We start from the raw sequence: 23884 nt of genomic DNA, 5'->3' as shown, positions 1-23884 counted from the left end.
TGTCCAACCCCTTAAGAATTTTGTAAGTTTCTATAAGATCCCCCCTCAATCTCCTAAATTCTAGCGAGTACAAGCCGAGTCTATCCACTCTTTCTTCATATGAAAGTCCTGACATCCCAGGAATCAGTCTGGTGAACTTTCTCTGTACTCCCTCTATGGCAAGAATGTCTTTCCTCAGATTAGGAGACTACACCTACCCAATCCAGGTACCTGTCCAAATGCCTCGTAGAGTTGAACAAAATAATGCTGTCACCATTTTAACTTCCTCTATTACACATATGAAATAAATTTGCCGCCGGAAACATTTGCTGAAACATCTGTTTCAATAGAATGCACATAAATGGGACAGAATGGAGCCAGTTATTTTATACTATACGTGATATACAGCCAGACACAGCTGGAAACACAATCAAAGTAATGCTGGAATTTCAAACATGATTATCACATATCCCCCTTGGGTCTGACCCGATTATGACACAACATTTAAAACACTGAATTGATCACTGGATGTTCTGTGTAGGACGGAACTGCAGATGCTGGTTTACACCAAAGATGGTTTCAAAATGCTGGAGTAACTCAGCGGGACAGGCAGCATCTCTGAAGTCTTCTTCTTCTTCAGACTGAAGGGTCTCGGCCCGAAACGTCACCCATTCCTTTGCTCCAGAGACCCTGCCTGACACGCTGAGTTACTCCAACACTTTGTATCTACCAGATTTGTTCACACCTTGAGTTCAGCCAAGGAAACCTGCTGTAGGAAAAAAACAACTCGGCCCCGATATAAATAGTATTCAGGCCAAATTATACATTCTGCATCAACATCAATAAATACACTGGAAATAAAAAGCCACACAACTTAACTATCATTGATCAGACTGTACGTTCCAGCAGAATAGACACAAGGTGCAGGAGTAGGCCATTCGGCCCTACGAGCCAGCACCGCCATTTAATGTGATCATGGCTGATCATCCCCAATCAGTACCCCATTCATGCCTTCTCCCCATATCCCCTGACTGCTACCTTTAAGAGCCCTATCGAGCTCTCTCTTGAAAACATCCAGGGAACCGGCCTCCACCACCCTCTGAGGCAGAGAATTCCACTCTCTGGGTGAAACATTGTTTACTCGTCTCCGTTCTAAATGGCTTACCCCTTATTCTTAAACTGTGGCCCCTGGTTCTGGACTCCCCCAACATCGGGAAAATGTTTCCTGCCTCTAGCGTGTCCAAACCCGTAACAATCTTATATGTTTCAATGAGGCCCTTTGGCCCATCAAGTCTACTCTGCCATTCAATCATGGCTGATATTATGTGGCAAAGAACTGCAGATGCCGGTTTAATTCAAAGGTAGACACAAGATGCTGTAGTAACTCAGCGGGACAGGCAGCATCTCTGGAGAGGAATGTGTGACGTTTCGGGTCGAGTCTTCTTCAGTCTGAGGAAGAGTCTCGACCCGAAAAGTCGCCATTCCTTCTCCCCAGAGATGCTGCCTGTCCTGCTGAGTTCCTTTCTATCTCCAGTCCCTTGCAAGGGACTGAATTTCATTCCTCACCAACAGAGCTACCCCAGGTGGTAAGATGAGCTAAAACAGCTTCTGCATGTTCGGTAAAAGGTACAAGATATTTTTCAAAATACTTCTGGAAAAACATTGACTCGGAAATAACAAACCACCTCAGTGAAGATACGCAGAGGCTGTGGAAGATTTGATACGTACACCAGTTCTAGCTGACTCTGAGGTTAGCGTGGACTCCTCATGCCAACACATTTTGGCTTATATATTGGTCAAGTTGTGACCCCACTGTGGGGTTTTTTTCCCCGGATTAGTTACGGTGAATTTTGGCACGAGCTCACACAACCATTTAGACTTTGGTAAACTTGAAAACAAATCACCCACAACGCTCTCTGCTTCTGAATGGGAGACACAAAGATCAGCAGGCGCTGGAATCTTGAGCAAAACACAAAGTGCTGGAGGAACTCAGGGGGTCAGGCAGCATCTGTGGAGGGAATGGACAGGCAACGTTTCTGCCGTTCCGATCAGTAGACATTGTCTGTCTATCGACCCCATTCCCCCCCACCCCCGCCCTATATCCCTCCCTGCAGCTTTACATTTCACCCCCCCCTCTTCTCTCCGTATCCCTTTTGTCGCCTTTTCACCTCCAGCCTTTGTCACTCACTCCACCCATCTGCCCATCTCCTCCTCACCTGTATCCACCTATCACTTAAGATAGACATAAAATGCTGGAGTAGCTCGGCGGGTCAGGCAGCATCTGTAGAGAAAAGCCTTGACCCGAAACATCACCTATAACTTTTCTCCAGAGAGGCTGCCTGACCCGCTGAGTTACTCCAGCACTTTGCATGTCTATCTTGCCAGCATCTGCAGTTCCTTCAAAGACAATAGTTGCAAGAGTAGGCCATTCGGCCCTTCGTGCCAGCACCGCCATTCATTGTGATCATGGCTGATCATCCATAATCAGTACCTCGTTCTTGCCTTCTCCCCATATCCCGACTCCGCTATCTTTAAGAGCTCTATCTAGCTCTCTCTTGAAAGCATCCAGAGAATTGGCCTCCACCACCCTCTGAGGCAGAGAATTCCACAGACTCACGACTCTGTGTGAAAAAGTGTTTCCTCATCTCTGTTCTAAATGGCTTACCCCTTATTCTCAAACTGTGGCCCCTGGTTCTAGACTCTCCCAACATCGGGAACATGTTTCCCACCTATAACGTGTCCAAACCCTTAATAATCTTATATGTTTCACTGTCAGGCCATGTCCCGCCCCCACCTCTTTTCCAGCCTTCTCCCTGAAACGTCACCTCTCCATCCCCTCCCCAGATGCTGCCTGACCCTACGAGTTCCTTCAGCACTTTTTGTTTAGTTTCAGTTGAGTTTATTGCCACATGTACAGAGGTACAGTGAAAAGCTTTTGTTGCGTGCTAACCAGTCAGCGGAAAGACACCACACGATTACAATCGAGCCATTTACTGTGTATAGATACATGTTAAGCAAATATCATAATTAAAGTAAGAAATGTTGGTGTAGGAATAGCGATTTAAGAGTGTCATAAAGGGCCTGTCCCACTTTCACAACCTAATTCACGACCTCTGCCGAGTTTGCCCTTGACTCATACTCGCAGCATGGTCGTCACGAGGTCCTAGGAGGTTGTGATGCTGGTCGTAGGTACTCGTGGCATCAAGTAGGTCAGGGCGTTTTTCTAGCCTGATGAAAAATGGCCACGAATAAAAAAAACTCGTGAGTTAGGTCGTGAAAGTGAGACAGGCCGTAAAGCGATAGGAATGGAATTAGACCATTCAGCCCATCAATCTACTCTGCCATTCAATCATGGGCGATCTGAGGAAGATTGCAACCTTCATGGGGTCCGCCCTGTTTCGACGAATGCAATCAACCCGGCTTGCACAATCAAATAGAACAAGTTGGCCTACAACTTTAGGCTGTGCACGCCATACGCAAGAAGAAGAGAAGATGGCTGATCTATCTCTCCCTCCTAACCCCATTCTCCTGCCTTCTCCCCATAGCTTCTGACACCCGTACTAATCAAGAAGTGTGGAGCGGTTGTAATGTGAGTTTGCTTCTGAGGCTAGCGCGCAAATAGTCGCCTGGGTGGGAATGTTTGTTGACCCTGTTTGCGGGTTACAAATATAACGATGGCATCCCACTCACCTGCGTCCGGGTACATTGCATATCCAAATGGAGCAATTAGGAAAAATGTTGTTTATTCATAGTTTTAAAAAAAAGACTCTGGTTTAAATCTGTAGCACGAGTAAATATCACGCTTCTCCAGTAGTGTCGTTTATAAACCTCAGGCATCGTTGACGTAGAAATTAGATGTTCTTCACCACCAGTCCTGCAACCAGGAATCATTTTGAACTGCTCAAAAATTTGCCGTGTTCTTCGCCTCTGGGTAGCAGCAGTTCTCCCCCTATTTTTGGGCCTTTCCTCTCCTGCAGAGAGACAAAAATAATACAGAAATGTCAGCGTGTAAGGCGGAAACTGCAGATGCTGTTTAACACTGTAGACACAGAGTGCTGGAGTAACTCAGCGGGTCAGGCAGCATCTGTGGAGAACATGGATAGGTGACGTTTCAGGTCTCGACCCTGATCTGACCCCAAGGGGTCTGATGAAGGGTCTCGACCCGAAACGTCACCTATTTCCTTCGCTCCATAGATGCTGCTGCACCCGCTGAGTTTCTCCAGCATTTTTGTCTACCTTCGATTTTTCCAGCATCTGCAGTTCCTTCTTAAACATGATAACGTTTATGAAACATTTAGACAGGTACATAGATAGGACAGTTTTGGAGGGATATGAGCCAAATGCAGGCAGGTGGGGCTAGTGTAGATGGGGCATGTTGGTCGGTGTGGGCAAGTTGGGCTGAAGGGCCTGTTTCCACACTGCATCACTCTATGGCGTATAAAACCACAGCTTCAAATGGGTCAATCGTGGTTCTGTGATGAAAAACACCCAGGGTCCTGGGTCCTGGAAAAATACACAGCCTGAGTTTCCAGACACATTCACAAACCTGGACACCACTAGACATTTTAACAGAGTTTCCTACCAAGAGTGACTGATGTATCAGCCTTGAATAAGCCGAATGAAGGAATTTGAAAGAAGAGTATCTGAAGAAGGGTCTCGACATGAAACGTCGCCCATTCCTTCTCTCCAGAGATGCTGCCAGTCCCGCTGAGTTACTGCAGCTTTTTGTGTCTATCTCCAATCGTCTGTCAATAAGGCTGGTTTTAAAAACACACATATTATATCTAACTACTCATCAGTCGGGGGGGAAATGGCTCTGGTCCACAGTTTGATGTTGACTGGAAACTTACATTTGTTTGAACAGTGGTCAAATATGTTTCACCACAACCTGACATATTCACATCTACATTATATTATTAATCATTTCATTCTGTATTTTGGTAACCGCACATTCTGGGCGATTTATTAGTTCAGTTTAGCGATGCGGCGCGGAAACAGGCCCTTCGGCCCCACCAACCTGCTATCCCTGCACACTCACACCATCCTACATTTATACCAAGCCAATTAACCTACAAACTTGTACGTCTTTGGAGTGTGGGAGGAAACCGAATATCTTAGAGTAAACCCACGCGGGTCCATTCGGGCCTGCACCTTCGAGCCTGCACCGCCACAAACTCCGTTCAGGCAGCACCCGTGGTCAGGATGGAACCCGGGTTTCTGGCGCTGTGAGGCAGCAACTCTACCCGCTGCGTCACCGTGCTTCCCTTATTGGGTAACATACTATGACCTGAATTTAGCCAAATTGAGACATGATTTCTACTTGAGAGGCACTCATCATCATCTCTCCATTCATTTGTCTTACTAGTAACAAGGGATAGTAAGAGCCATGATAGTATCTAGCATCTAGTTATTAATATTTACTCTGAAATTAATTCTTTAATTTTTGTTGGAAGGAACTGCAGATGCTGGTTTATAGCGAAGATAGACACAAAATGCTGGAGTAACTCAGCGGGACAGGCGGCATCTCCGGAGAGAGGGAATAGGTGACGTGTCGGGTTGGGGCTACTTCTGAGGAAGGGTCCCGACCTTGAAACGTCACCCATTCCTTCTCTCCAGAGATGCTGCCTGTCCCGCCAAGTGAAAATACGACAGCATTTTGTGTCTATCTTTAATGTTTGATTAGTTTTACTTGGAATGGATGAATGCTGGAGAAAATTGTCAAATATTAGTAGCAATTAAAGGGGTAGAACAGAGTTCTACACCATTGAAAACTCAATAAAGACCCACCTTCAACATTCCATCTCTCTCCCACTGAAACAAGCCACAGTTTCTGAAAAACAAACACAAACACGCTTTAGTCAGATTGCTCAGAACATTTCCTAATACTGTTATAATCGACAAATTACATTTATAGATAGGGTAGCTTCCAAAGCATGAATCAAATATGGACACACTGATCTGTTCTGCATTCATGCCTACAATATTCTGTTGTGCTGAAGCAATGCAAGAAATTCATTGTCCTATCTGGGACACATGACAATAAACTCTCTTGACTTGACTTGAAATAGAACGTTACAAATAAAAGGATGAACAAGTTTTTATAAAGCACACACTAATGGGCCTGTCCCACTTAGGCGACTGCCAGGGACTAATTTTAATGGAATTCACCTATGACAACACCTATGTCAACCTACGACAGCAAAAATTGTTGCCACTGTTGCCGAAATCTTTTCAACATGGTGAAAATCTTGAGGCAGTCGTCTGTAGTCGCCCAAAAACTCGCCTAAGTGGGACAGGCCCATTAAGAACATATTAAGTTTTTAACATATTTACAATTGACACAGAAGCTTTCACAACCGCGAAACATCACAAAGCACGATGCAATTAATGAAATACTTGTTGAAATGTGTAGACTTCAACATAAGATAGACAGCAGTTTCAATTATTTAAAAACAAGATGAAAATGACATCAAAAATCTATCATAACGGTGTTAGTTGGAAGAATGAATGCAGCTCAATACTCCCTTTTCTACTATAAACCCTGTTGTATTTATATAATGTGAGGGAACAGATGAGGTTTCGGATTAACACTGAGTGACACTAAAACTATTCCGAATAAAAGATTGCCTTCATTGGTATAGTTGGTTATAGGACGGTTCAGTTGCCTGATAACAGCTGGGAAGAAACAATAGACAATAGGTGCAGGAGTACTTACAAAATTCTTAAGGGGTTGGACAGGCTAGATGCAGGAAGATTGTTCCCGATGTTAGGGAAGTCCAGGACAAGGGGTCACAGCTTAAGGATAAGAGGGAAATCCTTTAAAAACGAGATGAGAAGAACTTTTTTCACACACAGAGTGGTGAGTCTCTGGAACTCTCTGCCACAGAGGGTAGTCGAGGCCAGTTCATTGGCTATATTTAAGAGGGAGTTAGATGTGGCCCTTGTGGCTAAGGGGATCAGAGGGTATGGAGAGAAGGCAGGTACGGGATACTGAGTTGGATGATCAGCCATGATCATATTGAATGACGGTGCAGGCTCGAAGGGCCGAATGGCCTACTCCTGCACCTAATTTCTATGTTTCTATGAGTAGGCCATTCGGCCTATGTGAGTTACAGTAGGCCAATGTGATCATGGCTGATCATCCACAATCAGTACCATTCTCCCCATATCATTTGATTCCGCTAGCCCTAAGAGTTCTATCGAACTCGCTTTTGAATGCAGAGTAGGCTTGATGGGCCGAATGGCCTAATTCTACTCCTACTCCTTATTCCAGCATCCTCTCCAGCACACTGTGAACCTCCTAACTAGGTCAGAATATTTCCACATTTGCCCCTCCCTCAGCACCCCAGGCAAGACATACTGGCAATGTTTCTTCGGTAGTCTTGTTAATGCCACTGCTCTGCTGCCACAGGGGCATTTAAAGAATCGCTTGACTGCATCGTGCCAGTGGAAGTCGTGGTTTTCACTCACGCACGTCTCCAGCGGCTTGAAGTGTGAATATTTGCACTGTAATTAAAGTACAGAACTGTTAAGCACAATCAGTGATTAGCTACACAGACAATCACACCATGTATTGACATTAAAAAATCAATCATTTTGGGGATCCAGACAAGCTTAATGCTGAGACACAGGGAACTGCAGATGCTGGTTTACAAAATACACCAAAAAACAAAGTGCTGGAGTGACTCAGCGGGTCAGGCAGCATCTGTGGAGAACATGGATTGGTGACGTTTCACAGAGTGCTGGAGTAACTCAGCGGGTCAGGCAGCATCTGTGGAGAACATGCATAGGTGACGTTTCACAGAGTGCTGGAGTAACTCAGCGGGTGCAGCAGCATCTATGGAGCTAAGGAAATAGGCAACGTTTCGGGTCGAAACCCTTCCGGGTTTCGGCCCGAAACGTTGCCTATTTCCAGAAGGGTTTCGGCCCGAAACGTTGCCTATTTCCAGAAGGGTTTTGGCCCGAAACGTTGCCTATTTCCAGAAGGGTTTCGGCCCGAAACGTTGCCTATTTCCAGAAGGGTTTCGGCCCGAAACGTTGCCTATTTCCAGAAGGGTTTCGGTCCGAAACGTTGCCTATTTCCTTCGCTCCACAGATGCTGCTGCACCATAACTCAGCGGGTCAGGCAGCATCTGTGGCGAACATGGATAGGTGACGTTTCACAGAGTGCTGGAGTAACTCAGCGGGTCAGGCAGCACCTGTGGAGAACATGGATAGGTGACGTTTCACAGAGTGCTGGAGTAACTCAGCGGGTCAGGCAGCACCTGTGGAGAACATGGATAGGTGACGTTTCACAGAGTGCTGGAGTAACTCAGCGGGTCAGGCAGCATCTGTGGAGAACATGGATAGGTTAGGTTTTGGGTTGGGACCCTTCTTCAGACTGAGTGTAGGGTTGGGGCTGGACTACTATTGGACTATCTTTGATCGGACTTTACATTATACCCATATCCTGTATCTGTACACTGTGGACGGCTCGATTGTAATCATGTATTGTCTTTCTACTGACTAGTTAGCATGCAACAAAAGGTTTTCACTGTACCTCGGTACACGTGACAATAAACTAAACTGAAGTGAAGAACAGGCTTTAAAGAGGATGAGAGGAAATCAGCTTTGTAGTCAGAGGCATCCGGAAGGTGACTATGGACACTTAACAAATCGCTGGGCTAAGTGTGTTTACAGGAAGACTTGGAACTTGTTCACCTCATACAGTAATGCCCTGAGTAAAACAACATTTGTCTGAATTCCATTAAACATTCACCACACTAACAATTAAACTCAATTATGTGTTATTTCTACATAAAACGTCTTGTAAAAAGCAGTTCCAGCGTGATTTAAATGATAGTCTTACACGCAACATATGATATTGCCTTTCCTGCAGACAGCCTTCAGGTTCCTGACGATGAATTCCAGAATAATATTCATCTCTAAATAATTAGTCATGATTGCGTCAGACAAAAATGAATAAAAAGTTGTCAATGTTAACTATTTATTGAACCAAGTTTGGTTTAAAAAGAAAGATTGATAGGTTTTTGATTAATACGGGTGTTGGGGTTTAGGGGGAGAAGGCAGGAAAATGGGGTTGAGAGGGAGAGGTAGATCTGGCATGATTGAATGGTGGAATAGACTTGATGGGCCGAATGGCCTAATTCTGCACCTATGACATGAATATTGCCCTCCAATGTCTAGTACAAAATCTTTGCTCAAGTTCTGTGCTGTATTTTTCTATGGATTTCTCCCCGACTCATAATACGTAAGAGTTGTCTCTATTCAAAAATCCACAGCCTTTTCATGTTATTTTTTATGAATTACTTCTCAATCAATTTTGATTTTTAGACCTGCCAGTAGCTTTGCGCGTAGCACTGTCGGACATTCTGACATGCTGAAAGGAAATGGCCAGCGCAGTGGCACAGCAGGTAGAGCTGCTGTTTCCGAGCACCCCAGACCCTGTGTTCGATCTTGACCTTTGGTGCTATCTGGTGTGTGGAGTTTGCACATTGTCCCCGCTACTGAGTGGGTTTTCTCCGGGTGCTCTGGTTTCCTCCCCCATCCCAAAGTAGGTTAATCGGCCTCCTGTAAATTGCCCCCTAGTGTGTAGGGAGTGGATGAGAAAGTGGGATAGCATATAACTAGCTGGTCGGCGTGGACTTGGTGGGCCGAAGGGCCTGTTTCCATGCTGAATCTCTTATAGTTTAAACTAGTCAAACTAACTTTAGGTTGCGGGCCGGAATGGGCAAAATGCAACATCATGTGGGCCGGATGAGTTGTGCATGCGCGCATGCTCCCACAGCTTTCGTCCCCCCACAAATCATCCCACAGGCTGGATTGGACCACTTCGCAGACCAGATGCGGCCCGCGGGCTTGACACCCCTGGTTTAAACTAAAGAAACAGCATGGTTTTGCCCAATTTGGCAATCGTTAGATTGCTTTTGCCTAGAGGACAGTCAATGGATGGTCAAGCTTCATTTCAATTTTAGCCTGGCTGGATCTTTTTCCTCCTTTAAAATATATGATCCACCTCAAAGAAACAATGCACGAAATCTGGAGTTTATTAACATAACACATCTGGTCTCAGTTAGAACACAGACATAAGGAACAGTTGATGCTGGAATCTTGGGCAAAACACTAAATGCTGGAGGAACTCAGCAGGTCAGGCAGCAGCTGTGGAAACGTTTTGGGTCAGGGGCTTTCTTTAGAATCTTACATCATTTGTCCCCTTGTGATGGAGTGATGATTCTCAATTAAATATTGCTATTGTACCTGCCTCCTTTGGCAGCTCACTCCATGGTCCCTATTAGATCGTTGCCCTATCATAAATCTATCTCCTCTGCTTCTTCATTCCCCTACTCTGGGCAAAAGATTCTGTGTAGACACAAAATGCTGGAGTAACTAAGCGGGTCTCGAGAGATGCTGCCTCACCCGCTGAGTTACTCCAGCATTTTGTGTCTACCTGCGATTTTAACCAGTTCTTTCTTACACAAAAGATTCTGTGTATTCATCCCATCTTTGAACATAGAAAATAGGTGCAGGAGGAGGCCATTCGGCCCTTTGAGCCAGCAACGCCATTCATTGTGATCATGGCTGATCGTCCCCAATCAATAACCTGTGCCTGCCTTCTCCCCATATCCCTTGATTCCACTAGCCCCTAGAGCTCTATCTAACTCTCTCTTAAATCCATCCAGTGCCTCGGTGGGAGAGAATTCCACTAATTCACAACTCTCTGGGTGAAAAAGGCTTTCCTCACCTCAGTCTTAAATGACCTCCCCTTTATTCTAAGACTGTGGCCCCTGGTTCTGGACCTGCCCTACATTGGGAATATTTTTTCCTGCATCTAGCTTGTCCAGTCCTTTTATAAATTTATATGTTTCTATAATCATCAATTCTCACACGTTTTTATACATCTCTATAAGATCACCCCTCAGCCTAATTTACTCCAAGAAATAAAGTCCAAGCTTGCCCAACCTTCCCCTGTAGCTCAAGCCTAAGAGTCCTGGCAACAGCCTCATAAATCTTCTTTGTCACTGTGTGTCATGTTGTCACTTGCGGGCAGAGCACCAAGGCAAATTCCTTGTATGTGAATGCTTGGCCAATAAACAAAAAATTCATACATTCATTCATTCCCAGTTTAACCTCATATTTTGTCTAGCAGGCCGGCCAAAACTGAACACAATACTCTAAATGCGACCACACCAACTGTTACATAATGGTCCAAACTTCGAGGAAAGTCAAGGACTGCTTAAGGACGGTCAGCATGCCTTTGTGCAAAGGAAATAGTGTCTCAGGAATTGGATTGAGTTTGTTTTTGAAGAGGTGGCCAAGACAATTGATGAAAGCAGCGCAGTAGAAGTTGTCTACGTGTACTGCAGCCAATCCTTTAACGAGGTACGGCACGGCAGGCTGCTCTGGAAGTTATAGCAGATGGGATCCAAGCCAGCCAGCCAACTGAATACAAAATTGACTTGAAGGGAGGAGACAAAGTGTGGTGGTGCTAGATTTTATTTCAGACTGGAGGCCTGTAACCAATGGTGTGGCACAGAGCTGGGCATGTTGATCATTAACGTGTTGGATTAGAATGTAGGTGGCATGGTTAGTAAGTTTGTGGAGGACACCAATATTGGTGGACAGTCAATAAAGTTATCTAAGATTACAACACATTTAGGAAAGAACTGCAGATGCTGGAAAAATTGACGGTAGACAAAAATGCTGGAGAAACACAGCGGGTGAGGCAGCATCTGTGGAGTGAAGATATAGCTGACGTTTCGGGTCGTGACCCTTCTTCAGACTGATGTGGGGGTGGGGGGGAGACAGGAAGAAGAAAGGAAGAGGCGGAGACAGTGGGCTGTGGGAGAGCTGGGAAGGGGACGGGAAGGAGGGAGAAAGCAAGGACTAACTGAAATTAGAGGTCAATGTTCATATCGCTGGGGTGTAACTACCCAAGCAATCTGGATTAATTCACCTTATCCATCCTCCTGGATAAGGTATTTAGCCCCATAGGAAGACTCAAACTAGGGGGGACAAGTTTAAGGTGAGAGGGGGAAGATTTAATAGGAACCTGAGGGTCCACTTTTCACACAGAGGGTGCTGTGTATATTGAACCAGCTGCCAGAGGAAGAGGAAGAGGCAGGTACAATTACAACATTTAAAAGACACTTGGACAGGATAGGAGAGGTTTGGAGAGACACAGTGGGTGACACAGCAGCGTGGCTGCTAGAGCTGCTGCCTCAAAGCACCAGAGACCCGGGTTTGATCAACCTCTCCCCCCCCCCACCCCCATGCCCCTACCCTCATCCCGCTTTCTCTCACTCCCACCCTACATTCAATCTGGCCCCGACCCGAAACGTCACCAATTCACATTCTCCACAGATGCTGCCTGACCCGCTGAGTTACTCCAGCACTCTGTGAAACGTCACCTATCCATGTTCTCCACAGATGCTGCCTGACCCGCTGAGTTACTCCAGCACTCTGTGAAACGTCACCTATCCATGTTCTCCACAGATGCTGCCTGACCCGCTGAGTTACTCCAGCACTCTGTGAAACGTCACCTATCCATGTTCTCCACAATGCTGCCTGACCCGCTGAGTTACTCCAGCACTCTGTGGCCTGAGTTGACACTGTTTATCCTTTCCTCTCACTGCCAGCAGCCATTTAATTTTCAGGCATCTATCCCACAGCCAAATCACCCACAGTTTGAACCCTTATTTCATTTAACTACCATGGATATATTCCAAAGACAGACACAAAAAGCCAGAGTAACTCAGTGGGTCAGGGAGCATCTCTGGAGAACATGGGCGGCATTTCAGGTTGAGACCCCTCTTCAGACTGAGTCAGGGGAAAGGAGAACGAGAGATATAGAAAGATGTTCTCCAGAGATGCTGCCTGACACGCTGAGTTAGTCCAGCCTTTTGTGTCTATCTTTGTATTAAACCTCATCTGCAGTTTCTCCCTACACAAGGATATAATCCATGTGGGCTTCCATCTGTTTTCAAAGATGCTGAACGCCCATAAAACGTCCTCTTTTAATATCCCATGTGGTACTTTTTGGTTTAACCGCAATAGCTGCAATTTCCCTGTATTTTCAGAACACACGCTCAGCACTTTCATCAAGAACCCTCCCGTCGTCATATGGCAAGGATGTATTCCTTATCTTCCAATCTACAATCTACACATGGTGCACTTTTTTTGCCTGCTATTCTTGCTATTGAGGGATCTATCTTTCCCTCAGTATTGTGTGTAGTTTTGGTCCCCTAAAGGAGATATTTCTGAAACATCTTTGGATTTTCTTTGATTTCAGTTGCCAATGTAAGCTCCTTGATATATACCTTTTAATTTCACTTCTACACTTCCTGTAGCTTGCAAGCTTTCTGAAATACTAAACTCTTTGTTTAACATTATTAGGGTAAATGATCATAATATTCTATTGTGTTTACCCCATACAGTCCTGTATTTGTCATAACCATGATATCAAAGAAGTAGGTTTTTAACATTAAGAGATACAGGGCGGAAGTAGGCCCTTCGGCCCACCGAGTCCGTGCTGAGCAGTGACGGCTATCCTACACACTAGGAGCGATTTATGATTTACAGTAGCCAATCAACATACGTCTTTGGAGTGTGGGAGGAAACCAGAGCACCCAGAGACAACCCACCCGGTCACAGGGAGAACGTGCAAACTCCGTACAGACAGCACCTGCCATCAGGATTGAATCCTGGTCTCTGGCCCTGTGGGGCAGTAACTCTACCACTGCGCCTCCCTGAGGTGAGTAAAGGAGGAAAGAGAGGTAGAGGGTCGACAAAAGTGCTGGAGAAACTCAGCGGGTGCAGCAGCATCTATGGAGCGATGGAAATAGGTAACGTTTCGGGCTGAAACCCTTCTTCAGTCTGAAGAAGGGTTTTGGGCCGAAACGTCACTTATTCCTTCACTCCATAGATGCTGCTGCACCCGCAGAGTTTCTCCAGCACTTTTGTCTACCGTCGATTTTCGAGCATATGCAGTTCCTTCTTGAACAAAGAGAGGTAGAGATAGAGTTACACAAAAATGCTGGAGAAACTCAGCGGGTGCAGCAGCATCTATGGAGCGAAGGAAATAGGCAACGTTTCGGGCTGAAACCCTTCTAGAGCCCTTCTTGGGGAAGGAGAGAGTTTCCAAGCAAAGGACCCTGAGGAATGAACGCTCGGCAAAAATTTGGGCAAGACAACAAAGAGAATTTAAAGTTTAGAACCACAAACGATGATCACATAGTAGGGAGGAAAGGCTTTCTAACTAAATCCACTCACCGTTTTACAACTCACAACCCTACACTTCATCTCACGGATACTTTTCATTTTTTCTTCCATTTGTTCTTTCCTCACGAGGGGCTCAAAATATTGTTCCTGAAGCTCTATTTCCGCCTGTTGAAACAAAGAATACATTCTCAACATCATATTTAGCATATCAAGAGAGTCAAGAGTGTTTTATTGTCATGTATCCTAGATAGTGTCCTAGTCTGTGGAATTCTCTGCCTCAGAGGGCGGTGGAGGCAGGTTCTCTGGATGCTTTCAAGAGAGAGCTAGATGGGGCTCTTAAAGATAGCGGAGTCAGGGGATATGGGGAGAAGGCAGGAACGGGGTACTGATTGGGGATGATCAGCCATGATCACAGTGAATGGCGGTGCTGGCTCGAAGGGCCAAATGGCCTACTCCTGCACCTGTTGCCTATTATCTATTGTCTATAGGACATTAAAATTCTTGTTTGCTGCAGCACAACAGAGTCACACTGTTACACTATGTAGACACACTGAACTGTTCTGTATTTATGGTTACAATTCTCTGGAACAATGAGCAGTATAGGCAAGTAGTTTTTCACACAGAGGAAGGTGGTGGAGGTAGATACCATAGTGGCGTTTAAGACACACGGATAAGTACATGAACATGCAGGAAATGGAGGGATAGGTATCAGGTGCAGGCAGTTTAAAGATGGTCTTGGCACCGTGTTCAGCACGGACATCGTGGGCCGAAGGGCCTGTTCCTGTCACTGTGCTGCACCGTTCTATGTTCTAGATGGGCCAGAGGGTGAGAGTTGTCATTGTTCACTGTTCACGAAAAACAACACAAAACCCACAACATCTTGTGAACAAGTTCACAGGCAGTCACGTGTAGATGCCCATAAACGACTGGCACATTCCCTCCTCTTCTAGATGAAGCTGCTTTAACGGCCTGTCCCACTTGGCATCATTGACTGACGTATATCAGGTCACCAAAGAAGTCGCGGCGTGACGATGTATCGACGTGCGGTGTTTATTCAAGTGTCGCAACATTTTTTTTGTCGCCGCTGGATTTTGAAATGTACAAAATCTTTTGGCGACACTGATATGACGCCGGCAGTCGCCGAAAAAAATCGTCAGGTGGGACAGGCCCTTTAGATTGTGGATGATCAGCCATGATCACATTGAATGGGGGTGCTGGCTCGAGGGGCCAAATGGCCTACTCCTGCACCTATTGTCTATTTCTCTATAAGCCAGTGTCCTAATAGCATTCAAGGTGTCTGCATCTTATTCCAATGGGGAACAGAGTGCTGGAAACATTATGCTTTGTAACAGGAGCTGTTGGTGAATTTTTAAATGGTGGACACCATTTCTCATGCTCTCATCTCGCTGCTACCATCGGGATAATCGTACAGAAATGTAAATGTCTGAAGAAAGGTTTCGGCCCGAAACGTTGCCTTTTTTCTTCGCTCCATAGATGCTGCCGCACCCGCTGAGTTTCTCCAGATCCTTCTTAAACCTAAATGTAGACAACAAACAACAGGTGCAGGAGTAGGCCATTTGGCACCTAGCCATCACCGCCATTCAATGTGATCATGGCTGATCATCCCCAATCAGTACCCCGTTCCTGCCTTCTCCCCATATCCCATGGCTCCGCTATTTTTAAGAGCCCTATCTAGCTCTCTCTTGAAAGCATCCAGAGAACCAGCCTCCACCGCCCTCTGAGGCAGAGAATTCCACAGACTCACAACTCTCTGTGAGAAAAAGTGTTTCCTCGTCTCCATTCTAACTCCCCCAACATCGGGAACATGTTTCCTGCCTCTAGCGTGTCCAAGCCCTTAACAATCATTAGTAGTACAGGAGTCTGCAAATCGTAACATCCAGGTTCAGGAACAGCTTCTTCCCAAAAACCATCAGACTATTGAAGAATAGACCCACGCGGTCACAGGAAGAACGTACAAACTCCGTACGGGGTCTCTGGCGCTGTGAGGCAGCAACTCTATCGTTTCGCCACCGTACTGCCTATAGTGACAGACGCACGGTATGTGTGCATTTAGGTAAAAAGAGTCAAGGAAAAAATGTTGCTCAAAATGGACATTTCACGATCTGCCTGAAGTCTGAATTGGCTGGTGTTTCTTCGCCAGATTGAGAATTTCTTGAAGCAAGAGTAAATATGAAGGTGCATATATCAGTCGAGTGGAACACTGACTGCCATTATATGATGAGGAACAACATGGTCTGGGTGTAAACCACAACTGGCCACATTCCATTGAGTACAGTGATGCAGTTAGAGACAGGAGCAAAGACTGACGGTACCTCCTTGACTGTGCCAACGTGCTTCGACTTTGCATTTAATATTTTCTGAAATTCCTCCGACTCCAGGTACTCCATCTGGGCACGGTGCTTCTTCGTCATTGGTCCATCGCTGCCTTTGTTTTCTAAAGAATTTAGAGGTTTGGACAAATGGCTCGAACGTCAACAATCATTTGCAAGTCAGCGGGGAAAAAAGCAGAAGTACGGCAGTGTAATTTGTTCACCAAATATATCTCGGTTTGCATTAGACATTCAACAGACAGTGAAGGTAGACAAAAATGCTGGAGAAACTCAGCGGGTGAGGCAGCATCTATGGAGCGAAGGAATAGGTGACGTTTTGGGTCGAGACCCGTGTGGACTCGGTGGGCTGAGGGGCCTGTTTCCGCGCTGTATCTCTAAACTAAACAGTACATGGCACGAATACTGAATGCAGTTCCACTTTAGCTGGTCATGTCATCTGCTGCCTTGCCCTCACGATCTGCAACCTTGGCTCCACGATCTGGTACCTTGACCTGATGATTTGTTACCTTGACCTGATGATCTGTTACCTTGGCCCCACGATCAGCAATGCTCTCCTTCCTCCATCTCCAACTGACAAAACCTTCCTGAAAACTTACATTTCACTTCCTCCCTTACCTCCACCAACATCCCTATCACGGCAAAACCCACCAGCAACATTTATTAGATGCATCACACCATGTTCTTATTTCAATCCTGCCATCGGGAAGAAGGTGCAGGAGCCTGAAATCTACAGCGCCCAGGTTTTGAGGAACAGTTTCTTCCGAACGACCACCAGGCTATTAAACACTATAACCTCCAAATAATTTCCAAACGACATAGGCCTGGGGACATTGTTTTTGATTGCACTATTATTGCTTATTATGGTTTTTGCATAACTGTTGTGCTGCTGCAAGTAAGAGTTTCATTGTTCAATTTTGGGACATATGACAATAAAACACTTGCCTCTTGACTTTTCCAGCTATCACTACGGGCTGAGAAGAAGCAGTTGGACTGTGGAGAGTCCATGGAAAGGCGGTTGTGCCGTGCCGTCGAGAAAGAAGAGGGACTAACATGGCTCTAATGTGTGTTTGTAGCTTTGTCAGCGCCAGAGACGTGGCGACTCGTTGTGTATTGTACGCAGAAACAACGGATATCATTCTACCAATAAAATATCATTGAATATGTATGAGTGGAATGAAGGGCTGATTGGAGACAAATGGCCTGTCTACCCTTAACACATCTCCACCAACCTGTGGGTATATACTAAGGTAGAGATAAATGCTGGAGAAACTCAGCGGGTGAGGCAGCATCTATGGAGCGAAGGAATAAGTGACGTTTCGGGTCCAGACCCTTCTTCAGACTGGATATATACTGATTAAGAGATATATATGGAAAAGAGGTGAGGAACTGGTTACCATTGCATTTATGTATAATAGTTTTTTATCCTGCACTTAATATCAGTGGAATCTTAAAACAAGTAAACTCAACAAGACACAGAGTGCTGGAGTAACTCAGCGGGTCAGGCAGCATCTCTCGCGAACATAGATAGGTGGCGTTTCGGGTCAGATTTACTCCAGTACTTTGTCTCTATTTTTGTACCCAGCATCTGCAGTCCGTTGTGTCTAAACTCTGAATCAGCATAACTTTAGAGATACAACGTGGAGACAGACCCTTCAGCCCACCGAGTCTGCGCTGAAGAGCGATCATCCCATTCACTAAAACCATGGGACAATTTACAATTTTACAGAAGCCAATTAACCTACAAACCGGAACGTCTTTTCCAGGAGCATCGGGAAATAAATCATGCAGGCACGGGGAGAACGTGCAAAACTTCAAACTCCGTACAGACAGCACCCGGGTTCAGGATGGATCCCGGGGTCTCTGGCGCTGTGAGGCAACAACTCTAGCGCTGCTCCACCTTGCTGCCCTGCAACCATGGAGATATCTAAAGATGCCGTGGCACTGGAAATTAAAACAATACACTGACCTGAAGATAAGGTGACAAAAAAGGGGAAAGTGTGATGAATCTCCAGTGACAGAGGACCCTTAAGTTATATTTACCTCAGTGGTTTTTTCCTTCACTAGGAGCACAGTGCTGATAATGTGCCCACTGATCATGAGGGTAGCATGTTACACATGTGGCCAGCCACAATGGTTACCCACAAATATTATGTGGTATGGACATGGCCAAAAATAACCTGGAGAGTCTCATTTATTTTTATTTCTCTCAATCCCTTGGGGAAAAAATGGCTTGAAAACAAACTATTTTGCCGTACTTATATCGCTGCCTTCATGCATTTCCATGTTTATCTTTTGAATTAAATACATATACACAAAGTGAAAGCATGGTCATACAGCACGGAAACAGGCTCTTCGGCCCAAATTTCCCATGCAGATCAAGACCCTCACCGATGCTAGTCCCACCTGCTCATGTTTGGCCCATATCCCCCTACACCTTTTATGTAGGTATCTGCCCAAGAGTCTTTTAAATGCTGTTATAGTACCTGGAGAGACAAATGGTGTTATAGTATGGGTGGAAAGACAAAGTTAGCAATGTGGACTTGTGGAAAAGAACAAGCCAGGAGCCCATTGACTTACAAATTCAAAGGAGAAAATGGAGTTGGATTGGACACACCCTCAGGAAACCTGCCACAAACTTCACCCGGCAAGCCCCGAAATGGAACCCCCAAGGAAAAAGGAAAAGAGGTGGCCCCAGGAACAGCTGCAGACAAGGTGTCCGGACAGAAATGTCTGAGAATGGGCTCAACTGGGGAAATCTCCAAAGAACTGGCAACAACTGAGTGAGGTGGAGGACATCATAAACGTAATGAGCAGAATCAGAGAGAAAATGTGAAGACATTTTAGACGTTGTACAGTAACATGGCAATATGTAGACATTTTGGATTAATTTGCAAATTTTGTACACAATTCCTTTTGTGGGCTGAGACAGAGAAACTAACGCTCTAATATTGTTGACACAGTTAATTATCTATTATCTATCTATCTATTATATATTAAAACTGTGTGGCTGCCGCCTGCTGTCCGAGCGTCCGGCTGCCTTTCTGCCTTTTGATTCGTTGACAGCTGCTCCTTCCTTTCAGCTTCCAACACACTTCAAAACAAAATTGCAAGACAGCAACACTCTGAACTTTTCACCTCAATGGAATATCACAGCAAGTGTTTCAACAGGAGGGGGAGGGCCAATTGGTATTGCAATTGGAACTGCTGCAGCAGGCAGGGAAGGTGCAATTGGAATTTTTTTTTAATCCACTGCTGAAGGAGGCAGGGGAGTGCTGGAATCTTACATTTGGGAACGGGTTCAGTTCCGTTGGAGGAGACGAGTGCATGGTGGAATATTGGGTTGGGGGATCACACCATTGGGGGAGCAGACCCAACGGGTCTGCACTTGGTTTAGTAACATTTAAAAGTCATTTGGACAGGTACATGGATAGGAAAGGTTTTGAGGGATATGGGCCAAACTTGAGCAAATGGGACTGGTGCAGAAGGGGAAATTTAGGTTGGCATGGGAGAGTCTAGGACCAGAGGGCACAGCCTCAGAATTAAAGGACATTCCTTTACACAGGAGATGAGGAGGAATTTCTTTAGTCAGAGGGTGGTGAATCTGTGGAATTCATTGCCACAGACTGTTGTCGAGGCAGTCTATGGATATTTTTTAAGACAGAGATAGATAGATCCTTGATTGGTGAAGATGTTAGCTGTTAAGGAGAGAAGGCAGGAGAATAGGGTTAAAGAGGAAAGATAGATCAGCCTTGATTGAATGATGGAGTAGACTTGATGATCCGAACAGGCTAATTCTGCTCCTATCACTTATGAACATTAACTTAATTGTGCTGAAGGGCCTGTTTCTCTGCTATATCTCACTCTAGAACAAGTGTGAATGGGTGACCGATGGTCAGTGTGCACTGGGTGGGTGGAAGGGCCTGTTTCCACGCTGTATCTCAAAAAAACAATGGCTAGAAATTGAAAGCAAGAGGTGTCTTCCACCAGGACAACACACGACGGATGCAGCAACTCACCGTCTGGAGGAGAGAGATTCTTCTCTATCCGTTCCAGCAGCTTCCCACCCGGCTCCAATTTCCTCTTCACACGGTTGGGATCCTCCTTGGCGAGGACTGCACCTTTTTTATGGAGCTTCTTAATAGCCGCCACCTGGAAAATGTCAGAGACCGCAACATTCCTCTTTTGCAAAGTTGCAATCGAAAATTGGAAACACGATTTGCAAACTGCTGTTGCCAGTGGCAGATTGGTAAGCAAAAGGATAAAGCAATTAGGTTTAAAATGCTGGAGAAACTCAGCAGGTGAGGCTGCATCTATGGAGCGAGGTACTAGGCAACGTTGCGGGTCGAGACCCTTCTTCAGAGACCCTTCAGCAATTAGGCTTAGGTTTATTATTGTCACGTGTAGCGAGGTACAGTGAAAAGCTTTGTGTTGCAAGCTATCCGACCAGATCAGATGATACTAAACATAATTCCAATCAAGTCAAACTCAAGCACAATAGGTAGAGTTGGTGCCTTACAGTGCCAGAGACCCGGGTTCAATGCCGACTACGGGTGCTGTCTGTACGGAGTTTGCACGTTTCTCCGTGACCCTATGGGTTTTTCTCTGAGATCTTCAGTAAAACAAACACCCTCCAAAGACATGTAGGTTAATTAGCTTGGTATCAATGTAAAATTGCTCCAGGTGTGTGTAGGATAGTGTTGGTGTGCAGGGATCACTGGTCGGCGTGGACTTGGTTGGCCTGTTTCCGTGCTGTTTCGCTAGACTAAACTAAAAAACTACGCTCCGGCCTCAGAAGGGCTCATGGCAAGACAATGATGGAGTGCGGTCTGGGTAGTGGAACAGATTGTCTACATTTGTTTCAGAAGAAACAGAGCCCATTTATGAATCTTACCACCATTACGGGTTTAGGTTTATTATTGTACAGTGAAGAGGTATCTTTTACATGCTATCCAATCAGATTAGACGTGTCATAAAAAAAGATACAGAGTGCTGGAGTAACTCAGCGGGTCAGGCAGCATCTGTGGAGAACATGGATAGGTGATGTTTCACAGAGTGCTGGAGTAACTCAGCGGGTCAGGCAGCATCTGTGGAGAACATGGATAGGTGACGTTTCACAGAGTGCTGGAGTACCTCAGCGGGTCAGGCAGCATCTGTGGAGAACATGGCTAGGTGACGTTTCACAGAGTGCTGGAGTAACTCAGTGGGTCAGGCAGCATCTGTGGAAAACATGGATAGGTGAAACGTTTCACAGAGTGCCCGGACGTAACTCAGAAGGGTTTCAAATGTTGCCAGCCTTCACTCCATCTGTGGAGAACCATGGATCAGCGGGCCAGGCATCTGTGGGGACGTTTTTCAGAGTGCTGGAGTAACTCAGCGGGGGTAGGCAGCATCTGTGGAGAACATGGATAGGTGACGTTTCACAGAGTGCTGGAGTAACTCAGCGGGTCAGGCAGCATCTGTGGTGAACATGGATAGGTGACGTTTCACAGAGTGCTGGAGTAACTCAGCGGGTCAGGCAGCATCTCTGAAGAGCATGGATAGGTGATATTTCAGGTCAGGACCCTTCTTCAGATATACCATACAAAGATACAATCAGTCTGAAGAAGAGTCCCGATCTGAAATGTCGCCTATCCATGTCCTCCTGCGATGCTGAGTTAAATCTTGTGGTCACACCTCTACTATCCCTCTTTCCATAAAGATGTCATTTTGCCAAACAATTTGTTGCTTCATGTGTCAGCTCACAGCAAGTGCAACAGCTAACATTTATTTTATAAAATTAGAGATACAGCCTGGAAACAGGCCCTTTGGCCCATCGTGTCCGCGCCAACCATCAATTACCCATTCACACTAGTTCTATCCTACATACTAGGGACAATTTATAGATGATGTCATCCCACTTTATCATGGATGGATTGTAATCATGAATAGTATTTCTGCCGATTGGGTAGCACACAACAAAAAGCTTTTCACTGTACCTCGGTGCACGTGACAATAAACTAAATGAAACTATATATTTTTCTCAAGTTGCCAATCAGAACCTTTTCTCAATAACATTGGAACGAAGTACATTGAATAGTCAAAGGCCTGTATAGAGCGACTGTGGAGAGGATGTTTCCACTCGTGGGAGAGTCTACACCAGAGACCAGTACCTCAGAATTTAAAGAATGTACCATTAGAAAGAAGATGAGGAGGAATTTTAGTTAGAGGGTGGTGAATCTGTGGAATTAATTGCCACAAACGGCTGTGGAGGCCAAGTCAATGGATATTTTAAGGCGGAGATAGATAGATAGATTCTTGATTAGTACGGGTGTCAGGGGTTACAGGAAGAAGGCAGGAGAATGGGATTGAGAGGGAAATATAGACCAGCCATGATTGGATGTTGGGGTGGACTTGATGGGCTGAATGGCCTAATTCTGCTCCTAGAAGTTATGAAGACCATTAGTGCGAGCAGACTCTACCTGACTGCTCTAGATTGATGACATTTACCTTTCTAGTATCTGCCGCCTGGTTCACTTTTGTTGCCGAAGGTGGAGAAGTATCGAAAAAGAGAATGTCCTCTCCGTGAGAAAGGCCTCCTCCCAGTTTAGGCATCTGCGGTGTTGCCATCAGTTTCTGTTCCTTGGGAAATTCTGCTCCAACCCTGGGTGACGTCTGAGTCAAGGGTCGTCCGGCTCCTGATGTGTGGCCGTTGCTCACAGATTTACTCTGCAAAAAGCTACACAGGGTTTGATTGAGAGTATTAGTATCAGGCGACTGGACCTTCCTATCACCAACTAGAGGGCTGTCCTGACTTACTCATTGGAGACCCTCGGACTATCTTTAATGAATGAATGAATGAATAAGTTTATGAATCAGGAAGGGGGGGGGATTAAAAAAAAAACAAAAACAAAAAAACAAGTTTATGAATCAGTTTGTTGGCCAAGTATGTACACATACAAGGAATTTGCCGTGATGCTCCGCTCGCAAGTAACAACACGACATTCAGTAAACAATTAAGAATAAAACATAAAACATAAATACCATCGTTTAAACATGTGAATGAAACAAAATACCAGAGCAAAAGGAGGCTACAGACTTTTGGTTATTGAGTAGAGCTACTACTCGTGGATAAAAGCTGTTTTTATGTCTGGCTGTGGCAGCTTTGACAGTCCGGAGTCGCCTTCCAGAGGGAAGTGATTCAAAGAGTTTGTGGCCAGGGTGAGAGGGGTCAGAGATGATCTTGCCCTTGCCACGAAGCGAGCGGGTACTTTAATCGGACTTTATCTTGCACTAAACATTATCTCCTTTATCCTGTATCTGTACACTGTCGACGGTTCGATTGTAATCATGTATAGTCT

At 45.4% G+C, this 23884-nt stretch overlaps 1 protein-coding gene across 2 annotated transcripts in view; it reads right to left on the bottom strand.

Annotated features, from left to right (window-relative positions):
- Positions 1-3705: 3705 nt before the first annotated feature.
- The window catches only part of mcm10 (minichromosome maintenance 10 replication initiation factor), a 46619-nt gene continuing 26440 nt past the window's right edge, over positions 3706-23884 (bottom strand). For both annotated transcript variants that reach the window (XM_055653473.1, XM_055653474.1), the window contains 7 exons: positions 23034-23262; positions 20564-20696; positions 16530-16651; positions 14248-14361; positions 7340-7485; positions 5767-5809; positions 3706-3950 (listed from right to left, as the gene is read on the bottom strand). In XM_055653473.1, coding sequence (XP_055509448.1) covers positions 3867-3950; positions 5767-5809; positions 7340-7485; positions 14248-14361; positions 16530-16651; positions 20564-20696; positions 23034-23262 — 871 coding nt within the window. In that variant the 3' untranslated portion in view covers positions 3706-3866. The remainder of the gene's footprint in view (positions 3951-5766; positions 5810-7339; positions 7486-14247; positions 14362-16529; positions 16652-20563; positions 20697-23033; positions 23263-23884) is intronic.

Source organism: Leucoraja erinacea, chromosome 22 (assembly GCF_028641065.1).
Source record: "Leucoraja erinacea ecotype New England chromosome 22, Leri_hhj_1, whole genome shotgun sequence".
NCBI lineage: Eukaryota > Metazoa > Chordata > Chondrichthyes > Rajiformes > Rajidae > Leucoraja > Leucoraja erinaceus.
Note: the sequence above shows the minus strand (reverse complement) of the source record. Positions and strands in the feature narration are given on the sequence as shown.